General features: G+C 39.7%; 1 protein-coding gene across 6 annotated transcripts in view; it reads left to right on the forward strand.

Annotated features, from left to right (window-relative positions):
- greb1l (GREB1 like retinoic acid receptor coactivator) overlaps positions 1–14,656 on the forward strand; it is a 294,398-nt gene that overhangs the window by 171,222 nt on the left and 108,520 nt on the right. For 5 of the 6 annotated variants that reach the window (XM_072255747.1, XM_072255773.1, XM_072255794.1 and 2 more), the window contains exons 4-6: positions 2,006–2,212; positions 4,298–4,474; positions 9,650–9,826. In XM_072255747.1, the coding sequence (XP_072111848.1) occupies positions 2,006–2,212; positions 4,298–4,474; positions 9,650–9,826 (561 nt within the window). The remainder of the gene's footprint in view (positions 1–2,005; positions 2,213–4,297; positions 4,475–9,649; positions 9,827–14,656) is intronic. The other variant, XM_072255784.1, reaches the window with a different exon arrangement.

Raw genomic sequence — 14,656 nt, forward strand, 5'->3', positions numbered from 1 at the left:
TGTTATATTATAAGATGTAGGGTTAAACATCTACTAAGATTACTCATTGTAAATCCATACACAAGTCTGGTTTAAAATTATAAAACTATCACTCAGTCCAGTTTTTTCACAATCTTCTGTGCTATGTGATTGAATTCTTTCAAAAGGAAGGATGTATTAAGTAATTGTGTATTTAGCCCACAGTTTGCTCATTTACAGAAACTTTGTCCAGGCCACATGCAGCAATATCAAATGTGCTTAGTGCTGTTGATATTGCTTTGCATAATTTATCTCCGTGTATGAGGCCTGCAAACATTTGAGGTCTTAGATACCAGGGCAGATTTTAAGTTGGTGGGGAGGAGTGGAGGAGGGAATGCAGAATTAAACCCTACTGATCACCTAGCTGTGGCACGACAATTCTGAATTGTAAGAATCCCAACCTGAAGCCACAAACATTTTCACTTCGGAGTTTAAAGGAGATTGAGTTGTATGGGTACAGTCCATACAAATGTACTGTCTAATTTATTAGGTACCCCTGCTTATTAATGCAAATATCTAATCAGCCAATCATGTGCCAGCAGTTCAATGCATTAAAGCTTGCAGACATGGTCAAGAGGTACATTTGATGTTTAGACCAAACATGAGAATGGGGAAGAAATGTGATCTAAGTGACTTTGATCGTGGAATGATTGTTGCTACCAGATGGGGTGGGTGGGTATCTCAGAAACTGCTGAACTCTTGGAATTTTCACGCAAAACCGTCTTTAGAGTTTTCATGTGAAAAGCAAAGAAACATCCAGTGAAAATTCCTTGTTAGTGACAGAGGTCAGAGGATAACAGCCAGCCTGATTCAAGGAAGGGCATAGTAACTCAAATAACTGTACAGAGGAGATTTACCAGGATGCTGCCTGGTTTAGAGAGTATGCATTATGATCAGAGATTAAGGGAGCTAGGGCTTTACTCTTTGGAGAGGAGGAGGATGAGATAGAGGTGTACATGATAGAGGTGTACAAGATAATAAGAGGAATAGATGGAGTGGATAGCCAGCGCCTCTTCCCCAGGGCACCACTGCTCAATACAAGAGGACATGGCTTTAAGGTAAGGGGTGGGAAGTTCAAGGGGAATATTAGAGGAAGGTTTTTTTTTTACTCAGAGAGTGGTTGGTGTGTGGAATGCACTGCCTGAGTCAGTGGTGGAGGCAGATACACTAGTGAAGTTTAAGAGACTACTAGACAGGTATATGGAGGAATTTAAAGTGGGGGCTTATATGGGAGGCAGGGTTTGAGAGTCGGCACAACATTGTGGGCCGAAGGGCCTGTACTGTGCTGTACTGTTCTATGTTCTATGTATTACAACAGTGGTGTGCAGACAAGGTTCAATGCACAACACATTGAACCTTGAAGTGGATGGGCTACAGCAGCAGAAAGCCACACCGTGTTCCACACTTGTACTGAATAAAGTGGCTACTGAGTGTATAACCTCTTTTTGAGAAATGGACTGGCAATTTAAATATTAGTTTGGCAGTGTTGTTTAATTTTTAACATTTTAACAGTTTTAACTTTGATTATTGTGGGCTTAGTTTGTTTAGGAATTGCTTCTTAAGGAAACTGAGAAGGACGAGATCCAGCACTGGGGTGTTATTTTTACGTAAGTTATGGGCCATGAACAGCTGGAATATATCTGCCACTTCTCCTTAATCTGATTTGATGTGAATTCATCACTGATCGACGATGTAAATTCTCTTTATCTTCAAGGCCACTGCAATCCCTGTCAGTTGCTCTATCTGCTCCACGCCTATGTCCTCCAGTGCAGGTTTGCCAGCTGGCTGCCAGCTTGGACACAGTAGAGAACAAATCAGTCACTGGCATGAAATGCAGCAGGGCCAGAACATTACCTGCTTCCAAATACCCAATTTCCCTGTAACATTTGGTTCTTTATTGTGTTTGTCTTTACATGACCTTCTGGGGTATCAGCAATACAAATGTGAGCTGCCTTAAAGTAAAACCTGAAGTTTGTTTTTGAAATAGATGTCAAACCAAAGATAGAGGACCTTGATAAAGAAATTGAAGTCCATCGTTATACACAGAGTAGCTCTTCTGGATTCCCAGCTATACAAGTCAGCAATGGATTGGATAATGAGGAGGAGGAGGAAGAAGAGGAACTGTCAGAGTCAAACAGCCCACCTATTTCCTACATTCAGAAACATGTTCCAGAGGGATCCTGTACAACTGATGGTTTGTATAGCTCTGTCTTCTGAAAAGCAGTATCTGGTAAAAGTGACACTGCCAAAGTGTTACTTAAGTGTTGATGCAGACGGGTGGTGCTTTTTTCCAGTGACAATCATGTTTCATTTGAAACCACTATTACTTCAATTGCTCACTCAGTAGTCACCTATACAACTAATCCTGGAGACACAGGTGTGGAATGGTTGCTACATTGTGGTACAAGGGTGATATCTCACAATGACCAATACTGGTAAATTATTAATCTCACCTGTGTCATTAAGAAGCTGATTCAGGTGAAATCAATAGGTTTTTCACAGGATCAGTGAGAATTATCACGTCATTTAATGAAAATTTCTTAGGGTCAGAATAGGAATTCCACAGAAATAGGACAAATGCCACTTTAACTGTACAGATACTCCCCAGGTTTTGATAGAGTTCCATTCCTGTGATCTGTTCGTAACCTAGACAGTGCACAAGTCATAAATACAGTGGCAGAAAATACTAGCAGACTGGCAGCAGACAAATACATCCCACCAGTCTCCCGAGTTGGGCATTTGTAATCTGGAGAGGACCTGTGTAGTGTCATTTCTAGGGACACTCTGATGAATAACTAATATGAATAATATTTACCAGATGCTGAGAAACAGATCTTGGGTTTGCATTATGTTGAATCATTTTCTTGAAAGATTAAATTAGATTAGATTAAACTCAACTTTATTGTCATTGTGCCGAGTACAGATACAAAGCCAATGAAATGCAATTAGCATCTAATCAGAAATGCAAAGAATAGTGTTATTTACAAAATAACTGCGAATAAAAAGTAAGTGCTACAGCACACAAAATTAAAAGTACTGAGACAGTACAATATGGGTGCAATACTGCTTAGCGCTGTGATGACACTGTGATGATAACATTTGCTCAAGGAGATTGTCACTTACCCAATTATCCGGGTAGGCCCATTATCTCAGCCTGCCTACCCCAATGAACATACCTTGACTCCATTATTTCCCCCTTGGTTAAGTCCCTTCCCACCTATGTCCACAGGACTTCTCAAGCTCTTAATCTCCTCACTAACATTTAATACCCTGGCCCTGACTGCCTCAGTTTCACTGTGAATTTTCAGTCCCTATACACTTCCATCCCCCTTCAAGAATGCCCTAAAGCTCTCCGCTTCTTTCTCAACAGAAAACACAACCAGGTTCCCTCCATTACTGCCCTCCTCTGTCTGGCAGAACTGATCCCCACACGCAACAATTTCTCCTTTGACTTCTACTTTCTCCATGCTCGAGGGGTATCCGTGGTCTCCTGCGTGGGCCTCAGCTATGCCTGCCTTTTTGTTGACAACATAGAACAGTCCGTGTTCCAAGCCAGTACCTGTGACCATTAGGGTAATTCTAAGGAATTTTTTTGACTCAGTTTGTTTCTGTGGCCTATCCTTCCTGTCACATCACGTTTCAGGCTTTCAGCATCTTTCTTGAGTTTGGTTCTTGCTTTTGATCATTGTTTTTCATATTTAAAGCAAGGTCAGGCTCGGAATACCATCTACCAGAATTCATTGAATTTAAGCTCAGAGATTTCAGTTTTAGTTAGTCCACCCAGTGTTTGGATACTAGGACCTCCTGTCAGACAATAATCCCAACACGCCATTTTGCTAATTCTTGGGAAATATTTAGATATGTATTGATCTGCAGATCAGTATTAGCAAAGAATTTGATGAACCTGAATAATTTGGCTGGCATTCTTTGCAAATTGAATTAAATATCCCATCAGTATAGCAAAGCGGTGCAGTTCTTGTACTTTTTAGCTTACTGACTTGTGTAACTGGATGATGAAAGCTTGCAGTGGTGGGTTGTCTCCCACACAATCTACCACTCATCATCAATAGCAAGAGAGTACTGTCATTATCTTCCAAAAACTTCTGAGCTGCAGAATAATTTTTAGAGCAGCATATTTTAGTGAATCATGTATATTACTCAATAATTATCGGAAATTAAGCCTTTGATTTCATTTGCTAAATAACCTATCTTTATTTTATATTGCTTATGTTATTTTGTAGCATTGTTCAAGTAGACACATCTTTTTGGTTTGGTTTAGGTTTCTGTCAGGCCGGCAAAGACCTGCGCTTGGTATCACTCTCCACAGAACAAATTGATATTCCACCGGGTTTTGTGCTGGTAGGAGCCAAGTCTCCAAATCTTCCTGAGCACATTCTGATTTGTGCAGTAGATAAACGATTCCTGCCAGATGACAATGGAAAGAATGCACTTTTAGGTAAGAAATATCTTGTTTTTAACAATGGTTTGTTAGTAATATGACAGTGCAATCGTCAGTAAAACAAAGATTACTTTATTTTATAGATAATTGCTAAAACAAAAATTATCAGTCAAACATTTCTCCATCTGAACATTCTGTCTTTTGTATTTTGGTAATGGTCCACAAAACGATACCATACTCAGTCAATATTCACTTGTTTTAAAATTCATGAAGATTCTGCCAAGATTCTGTTCTGGTTATTATGGTTTTTAGGTTCTGTGAGGAATATTCCCACCATTACACCAAACCCCTCCACCACTCTCCACTCCCCCCTTCACATAATATTGGTGCTTCACTATATCATGCCAGATATTTGAGTTTGATTTTCATTTTGAATGTGGCTTTTATGTTATAATATTTAGATTAGACAAGATGAAGGACTGAGCTGAATTAACCTTAGCAGTCTTTTTGAAATCTGGTTCTCACTGGTAGAGCTTTTATAACTAATGGCTGAGCTATTTTGAGACCTTGGTAGTTGAGGAGGAATTAAGTAAAATCTTCAGAATTCAAGTTAGATGTTAGAGGGTTGAATTTATTTCTTTTAGAAAGTAAAGAGATCTTAAATATATATTTAGAAATATAGTAAATTTATGGGTATGCCATTTTGTTTTGACTAGGGACAAAAAGTTTTTTCCAAACATATTTGGTAGGTGGGAGGGTGAAGTAGAAGTACAAGACACGGTTGGAATAAGATGCAGTAAGAATGTTGATGATTTTCAGTTACATGTTACTCACTGTACATATTAAACAAATAAATCCTGGTTAGTCTTGTTCCTGCCAAATAAATCTGTACAACACTTGACAGTAATAGTGCAAGATAGAAATGGTATGATTCCCCTCACTGAGCATCTGAAACCTGAGCAAATGGGACAGACAGCTGAGCATCCTCTTTACTAATCAAATTGAAGGACAATTTTTTCATGAAGATTGTCTTCCTTTAAGAAAGCAAAACAAACAGTTTGGTTTCCTCTCAGTAAGCTTTTCTTTTAAAAAATTAAACCTGAAAATCATGATCTATGAATATTTTTATCCTATAAATGAAATATATATTTAGATGACACCTGTTGTGATCCGAAAATATGTTGAAGTGCTTTGCAGTTAATAAAATACCTTTGAAATGTAAATACTGTTGTAGCTTCACCATTCAAGTAAAACACAGTGCAATTGCCATTTAAAAAATTATTGCTGGAAAATGTCAAGACTTAGGAAGCTAAACATGAGGGATAGGGAGAGACCAAGACTGCCTACTGTAGTTGCAAGAAAAGGTTTGTGAAGCCTTTGCAATTAGCTAGTTTTCTGCATTAATTACTCATAAAATGTGGTCTGATCTTCATCTAAGTCGTAATAATAGACAAACACAATCTGTTTAAACTAATAACACACAAACAATTGTACTACTTGTCAATACTGAGTACACCATTTAAACAAACACAGTTTAGGTCAAAAAAGAATGCGAACCTCTGGGGTAACGCCTCCTACAAAAGCTATTCAGAGTCAGGTGTTCCAATCAATGAGATGCGATAGGAAGTGTGGGCTGTAGAGGCACCCTGCCCTATAAAAAAGACACACTGACAGAGCTTGCTCTTTTCAAGAAAGATCTCTTTATGTGCGCCATGCCGCGATCAAAATAACTTTCAGAGGATCTTAGAAGAAGAATTATAGAGATGAATGAAGTTGGAAAAGGCTAGAAAAGCATTTCACCTGTCCACAATAAGAGAAACAAGTCTCCAAATGAAGGAAATTCAGTACTCTTGCTACTCTTCCTAGGAGTGGGTGTCCTGCAAAGATCACACCAAGAACACAATGTGCAGTGCTGAAAGAGGTGAAAAAGAACCCAAGGGTAACAGCAAAAAACCTGCAGAAATCTCTAGAACTTGCTAAGGTCTCTGTTCATGTGTCCAGTATAAGAAAAACATTGAACAAGAATGGTGTTCATGGAAGGACACCACAGAGGAAATCACTGCTTTCCAAAAAAAAAACATTACGGCACATCTCAAGTTTGCAAAGACAACCTGGATGTTCCACAATGCTTCTGGGACAAAATTTTGTGGACAGATGAGACAAAAGTTGAACTTTCGGCAGAAATGTACACTGCTATGTTTGGAGGAAAAAGGACACTGCACACCAACACCAAAACCTCATAACAACTGTAAAGCATGGTGGAAGGAGCATCATGATTTGGGGCTGCTTTGCTGCCACAGGGCCTGGATAACTTACAATTGTTGAGGGAACAATGAATTCAAAATTGATTCAAGACATTTTACAGGAGAATGTCAGCATAGCGGTCCGTCACTTGAAGTTTAATAGAAGTTGGATGATGCAACAAGACAATGATCTGAAACACGAGTAAATCAACAACAGAATGGTTTAAAAAGAAGAAAATGTGTGTTTTGAAATGGCCAAGTCAGAGTCCAGATCTTAACCAATTGAGATGCTGTGGCATGACCTGAAGAAGGCTGTTCATGCAAGGTATGCCAGAAATATTGATGAACTGAAACAGTTTTGTATGGAGGAATGGTCAAACATTTCTCCAAGCCAATGTGCAGGACTGATCAACAGTTACCAGAAATGTTTGGTTGAAGTTATTTTGTGTTATTTATTTAATTGGGCTCTCTTCATCTAGTTTTAGGACTTGCGTGAAGATTTGATCACATTTTATGTCATTTTTGTGCAGAAATGGAGAAAATTCTAAAGTGTTCACAAACTTTCTATCTCCATTGTACATTGTGAAGTGTGTAGCAGCCTACAGCATTGAAAAAAATATTGAGATCAATTGCTCCTTAACACGTGTCAATCTTTTCCAACCAAGACACCCTAATAACTAGGACCCATTGGTGTTATCCAGTTTTATAGCATTGGAGATAAGATAACTTTTAATAATATATTCCTGGCATTTGTAAAGCAAAAAATTTATTCGTAAACCGACAGCAATTACTATCTGCTATTCAACTTGATCTAAAAACAGAAAATGTGGAAATACTTGGCAAAATTTGGTTTAGGTGAAAGATGTCAGTCTGAAAAATGAACATGGTTTCTCTCACAACAGATGACTTTCATCTTTGCTCATTTAATACAAATGATAATTGACAGCAGTACCAAAAATGGAAATGGAAATGCTGGGAGCTTTTTACCCAAGATTGGAGAATTTTGAAATGAATTGTATAAGGATGGAGAAAGAAGCATTAGACGGCTGAACTTAATGCTTAATAAAGAAACAAAATATAAAGGGAAGAAAGAAATAATTTGATTATGAGATAAAAGAAAAATATAGGACTTTAAAAATAATTCTTCAGTAATTTAAACTTGAACAAAATGAGGCCCTGCATTTGTGATAGTTTATTTATACAGCTGAAGAGGTTGACTGGCAATAATTAATACTTATTAAGAGTAATTAAATGCATACATAGGCTTGAAATAACTTGACCTGACCTTCTGTAGTGAGCTTAGTTTATGTCTGCTGTGATTCAGTTGAACAGCAATGTTAAAATTTCTCAAATTTCCTCCATTTCTCATGCTTCTGCTCTCTCTCCAACTCCCTTCAAACAGTACAGATATAGAATTTATCTACTCTTCACATTGAACCTTCTGGTAATTTTTCTCCCACCGACCACCCTTACCCCTCACCTGGTTTCACCTGTCACCTGCCAGCTTCTTTTTCTCCCCCCCCCACCCCCACCATCTTTTTCATCCTCCCTTTGCAATCCTAATGAAGGGCTTTGGCGAGAAATGTTGACTGTTTATTCCTCTTTATAGATGCTGCTTGTCCTGCTGAGTTCCTCTCGTGTTTTGTGTTTGTTGATCTGGATTTCTAGCATCTGCAGAATCTCTTGTGCCCTCATCTTTCATACAAGTAGCCTCCACATCCAGCACAACATCCTTCATTCTTTCCGCCAGCTATGGTGAAATCCCACCATTTCTCCCAACTCTTGTTCCGCCTCCTGCAGGAACCAGTCCCTCCGTGACACCTTGACCACTCACCTCTCAGCACCCACCCCTCCCTAACTCCTGGGAATTTCCTCCACAACCACAGGATGTGCAACTCTTGCTTTTACACCTGTTCCATCTCCACCAAGCGGGGACCTGAAGAGAGGCCACCTCCTCTCACCTCGCTTGCTATATTTGTTGCTCCAGCTGTGGCCTCCTCTGCATCAGTGAGGCCAAGCGTAAACTGGACCATCAATCTGCAGACCCATTGTGACTTGTTCCACAATGGCCAGCCTGAGCTCCTAGTTTCCTTCCGTCTCTATCCTCCTTTCTATTCCCTCACCAACATGTCTGTCCTCAGCCTTCTCTACTGCATCTACTGAAAGGGTGAGGTTCAATGCAAAGTGGAAGGATAACATCTCATACTCCATATAGAAGGAGAACACCTCATATTCTGCACTTGAAATTCAGGTAATCCTTACTTTGTGTGTGTGTGTGTGTGTGTGTGTGTGTGTATGCTCGAGAGAGAGAGAGAGACACCTTGGAAAATACTATCCACATTTACCCATTAATTTCTTACTTCACTCCGCCCCCCCCAGACACACACACACACACACACACACACACACACACACACACGCGCGCGCGCATCTGGTTGTGACCCACCTCACCCTTAATGGTTCCCATTATTACCTTTCTTACTTATCAGATTCCAGCACTGGTAGCCTCCTTGTTCCCATGCATCATGCTCTTGGTTGTCTCCACCTTCATCTCCGCCCTCCATCCACCTGGCTCCCTTTTGCTTGGCCTGTCTCTGTCTTTCCATCTCCATCCCTTCCTTTATCAAACCTGGCTCCATTTTGCTGTCATCCTTCACCCATCCTTTGTTCTCCAATCGCTCTCCCAATCCTCTTTACATTGGCTATCTTCTTTCTCCACTTCAGTCCTGATGCCATAATTTGATATGGGATAATACAATTACCCAAATAACATTTGTTTTAAATAATTATGAATAAGTATAACCAAATGGACACAATACAGATAAAGATGTTTACTTGGAATTGTAGTCTTAATAGATTTTGCAGAGGAAAAAAATCCATTCCACTGAAATGCTTCAAAGGAAACAATTTTTTTTTCACAAAATGCAATTGGATCCAAATGATTCATAATCTTCACTTTCTGCTCTTGGTCTGGTTGCTACGACTACAGGTTTCTCGGGAAATTGTATAGGCTGTGGGGAGAAAGGATTCCGGTACTTCACCGAGTTTTCCAATCACATCAACTTAAAACTGACAACCCAGCCGAAGAAGCAGAAGCACTTAAAATATTACCTCATCAAAAACTCACAAGGTGTTTTCTCAAAGGGACCATTAATTTGCTGGAAAGGTAATCAAGCTCATGAGAGTCTCTCAAACTGAATATTTCAACAATTTATTAATTGTATTTATGATAATCAATAGTTTTCAGATTGTTTTCCTTTGGTGCCTTTTAATTCTTTGAATGTTATCAGATATTCCTCCCAGTGACAGTTAAGTAAAATATCATGGAAAATTGATTAAATTGATTTCCATTATCAATAAATGTTCAGAATAAAATCCATCCTATGTAAGTACGTTTTTTTTACCTCCTCTTATATTTTGTAAGCTGCATGTTTGCCTATAAACAATGGATTTGTGATGTTGCTAAATATCAAAAGACTTGCAATGTATGTTAAATTCTTGCCCAAAATAGTATCTAAGTAGAGTTTATAATTCTGTCTTTGCTGACGTGCAAAGTTGAAATAACTACTGTATTTGTTCCGAGGCTACTTGAAAAGGATGGGCTTTCATTTTTAATGCCTCTAGTGAAAAGCATCATCCAAAGAAAAGTCAATAGAGAGAATTGTGTTACTGCTGCAGAGACTTGCCTTCATTATTTTAAAAGCACGTGTATGTGACTGCTCTTTATAAGCATCCTTGTTAGTAGTCTATGATCAATGTAGTCTTGAACCTGGAGTGACATTCAAAATTCTGGAGAAATTTGTGTGGAATTCTCTGCCCAATGAAGCAGTAACTATATCTAAGACAAGGTTGGATAGATTTTTGCATAGCAGGGGAATTAAGGGTTATGGGAAAAGGCAGGTAGGTGGAGATGAATCCATGGTCAGATCAGCCATGATCTTATTGAATGGTGGAGCAGACTTGACGGGCCAGATAGCCTACTCCTGTTGCTATTTCTTATGAAACATGCAGCATCTATGAAGGGATATGGACAGTTTTCTTTTGGTTGAGTCCCTTCATCTAGTCCAGATAAAGGATCTCAACCCAAAACGTCGACGGTCTGTTTCCCTCTATAGATGATGCCTTGACCCACTGAGTTCATTCAGCATCTTCTGTGTTAATTCAGATTCCAGCATTTGCAGTTTCTTGTGCCTATAGTCTTAAACTGAGTCTTGCATTCCCTTTTAAGTGATTCCTCAGTGGCAGTGGCTGGTTTTTGCAACTTGGATTCAGCTGATTATCATTTGAGTTACAATGGCTGAATCTTAAGTTTAAGTTGGTCAGGACTTATCTGGACATCTACATTTTAATGGAATGAGTCTTTGAACATGGCATTAGATTGTAACTGTAGAAGTTTATTTTTACTGAGTATCTTGAATGAATCTGAATGCTCAAATATGGCCTGAAATATCTGGATTAGGGAAAACATAGTCTCTCTGCAGGATCAGAGATTCTGATGCAGCTGATGATGCACTTGGTGGCACGGTAGTGTAGCAGTTAATGCAAAACTTTACAGATCTGGTGATTAGCAATTGGAGTTAAATTCCCACCGCTGTCTGTAAGGAGTTTTTACATTCTTCCCGTGAACATCTGGGTTTCCCCCAGTGTTCTGGATATGCTATGTTGGGGCCAGAAGCAAGCCACACTTGAGCATTGTTCTCTGGACTGTGCTGGTCTGTGATGGTCGTTGATACAAACAATCCATTTCACGGGATGTTCTGATAATTCGATGTATGTGTGCCATTGAAAGCTAATCTTAAAAAGGGTGCAGATGTAACAGTATGTGGTATATTCATATTTGCAGTTCAGTTTCAGGGTCTGCTGAAGAAGTTTCCTCCTCCCAAGGGTAGCCATGAAGGAAGCAACACTGAATGGTGCCTTCTTTTTCCATGCATTGATCTCAGTCCTTGGGTATCTTATTTCAATGGCAGTGTTTGCCTGGAGTCATTAAAGGGAATAATAAAGAAAGGACGTTAGCCAATGTAGAGAAATTCTGGAGAGTTTACATCATATTGATTTTGGTTTATTATTGTCACATGTACCAGTATTCAGTGAAGAGCTTGTCTTGCATATTGTTTATACAGATCAAGTCATTACACAGTGCATTGAATTAGAATATGATAAAACAATGAAGATAAGGAGCAAAGTATTAAAGCTCCCAAAAAAGAGTGCAGTGCAAGTAAATGATTAAGTGCAAGATCATAACGAGGTAGGTTAATAGAACATAGAACATAGAATAGTATAGTACAGCACATTACAGGCCCTTCAGACCACAATGTTGTGCTGACCCTTAAACCCTGCCTCCCATATAACCCCCCCCCCGCCTTAAATTCCTCCATATACCTGTCTAGTAGTCTCTTAAATTTCACTAGTGTATCTGCCTCCACCACTGACTCAGGCAGTGCATTCCACGCACCATCCACTCTCTGAGTAAAAAACCTTCCTCTAATGTCCCCCTTGAACTTCCCACCCCTTACCTTAAAGACATGCCCTCTTGTATTGAGCAGTGGTGCCCTGCGGAAGAGGTGCTGGCTGTCCACTCAATCTATTCCACTTAATATCTTGTATACCTCTATCATGTCTCCTCTCATCCTCCTTCTCTCCAGAGAGTAAAGCCCTAGCTCCCTTAATCTCTGATCATAATGCATACTCTCTAAACCAGGCAGCATCCTGGTAAATCTCTTCTGTACCCTTTCCAATGCTTCTACATCCCTCCTATAGTGAGGCGACCAAAATTGGACAGAGTACTCCAAGTGTGGTCTAACCAAACTTTTATAGAGCTGCATCATTACATCGCGACTCTTAAACTCTTATCCCTTGACTTATAAAAGCTAACACCCCATAAGCTTTCTTAACTACCCTATCTACCTGTGAGGCAACTTTCAGGGATCTGTGGACATGTACCCCCAGATCCCTCTGCTCCTCCACACTACCAGGTAACCTACCATTTACTTTGTACTCTGCCTTGGAGTTCATTCTTCCAAAGTGTACCACCTCACACTTCTCCGGGTTGAACTCCATCTGCCACTTCTCAGCCCACTTCTGCATCCTATCAATGTTTCTCTGCAATCTTCGACAATTCTCTACACTGTCCACGACACCACCAACTTTCGTGTCGTCTGCAAACTTGCCAGTCCGCCCTTTTACCCCCACATCCAGGTCGTTAATAAAAATCATGAAAAGTAGAGGTCCCAGAACCGATCCTTGTGGGACACCACTAGTCACAACCTTCCAATCCGAATGTACTCCGTCCACCACGACCCTCTGCTTTCTGCAGGCAAGCCAATTTTGAATCCACCTGGCCAAACATCCCTGAATCCTACGCCTTCTGACTTTCTGAATAAGCCTACTGTGTGGAACCTTGTCAAATGCTTTACTAAAATCCTAACTTACTAAATTATGAGACCAAAAGTCTGTCTATTTGTACAAGAGATCCTTTCAAAAGTTGGAGAACAGTGCAATAGAAGCTGTCCTTGAGCCTGATGGTACATGCTTTCAGACTTTTGTATCTTCTGCCTGTTGGGTGAGAGAGAAGAGAGAATACCTGGGGTGGATGGGACTGCTTTAAGGCAAGGAGCTGTATAGAGAGAGTCCGTAGTGGGGAGGATGTTTCCTGTGGTGTGCTGACCTATGACCACAACTCTCTGCAGCTCCCTGCAGTTACGTGCAGAGCAGCTACATACCAGGTTGTGCTGCATCAAAGCAGAATGCTTTCTTTAGTGCATTAATAAAAGTTAGTGTGAGTCAATGGGGGCATGCCAAATTTAGCCTCCTCACGAAGCAAAACATTGTATCCACTATAAACATTAGAATTTCCTTTTCACTTTCATTCAACAAGTTATAGGCCCATCCTTGGAATGGAGAATATGCTGGATTTTAGACAATACGTACATAAAGTTTGGAATACAAATCTGTTTGTACTTATTAAATAGACAACAAATTATGCTGTCTTTTTGTTGTGCCACCCATTACTCTTTTGACTTACCGTGATGACAAAAACACAGGAAACAACGGAGATGATGGAGGCCAGGAATTTAGGCTGATTTGGGTGAGGCAAAAGGTCTTTGGGTTCACAGGAGATTGACTGGTGCACAACGGTAAACAAAGTAGCTAAGCCAATAACTAATTTGAGAACTAGGACTTGGCTAAAATATCCTGGTATTTGGACAGGAAGCCTAAATCTCATTTGACTGTAGATCTCAAATGGAATATTTTTGCAATAGGTAATTCTTGTTGTTGGATAGCTGAATTTTGAACATCGAACTGGAGACAATTTCAAAACCAAAACAGATATCAAAAACACAAGAAAAATAGGAGGGGAAGCAGGGCATTGGGTCCATCATTTGATGTGATCTAAGTTGACCTCAACTCTTCTTCTGGCCATTTCCCCATGAAATTCAATTTCTTGATCTTTGCAATATTTATCTTATCGGCACCTTAAATATGTCTGATGATCTGGTTTCTGCTACCTTTGGAGGCTAATAATTCCAGATATTCATGATCTTTGAGGAAAAAAATGCTGTATCTCAGTATTAAATAACCTGCCCCTCCCTTACATCAGCAAACTCTTCAGCCATATCCTCTTATTTGTGAATCCCTCACAAATAAAGACATCTCAACATCTGCCCTTATATGTTTGAATAAGGATACCACTCATTTTTCTAAACTCCAAGGAAAACAGACCCAGTGTAGCCCCACCTGCCAGGACAGCCCTTTCAACCCAACAATCTCTTTTGAGCTACTTGCCAGTGCTCATATATTGTTTTCGAAAAGGGTATTAAACTGTGCACGTTATTCCAAATTTGGTTCATCAACACCTGTACAACTGTAACAAAACCTCTCTTTTCTTAAACTACCATAAACACCAAAATACCTTTTGTCTTCTTTAACTTTTTGTGATTTGTGCACCAGAGCACCAAGATCCCTCATAGCTCCTTTCATTTGTAGAGCCAATCCT

Source organism: Mobula birostris, chromosome 1 (genome assembly GCF_030028105.1).
Source record: "Mobula birostris isolate sMobBir1 chromosome 1, sMobBir1.hap1, whole genome shotgun sequence".
Lineage (NCBI taxonomy): Eukaryota > Metazoa > Chordata > Chondrichthyes > Myliobatiformes > Myliobatidae > Mobula > Mobula birostris.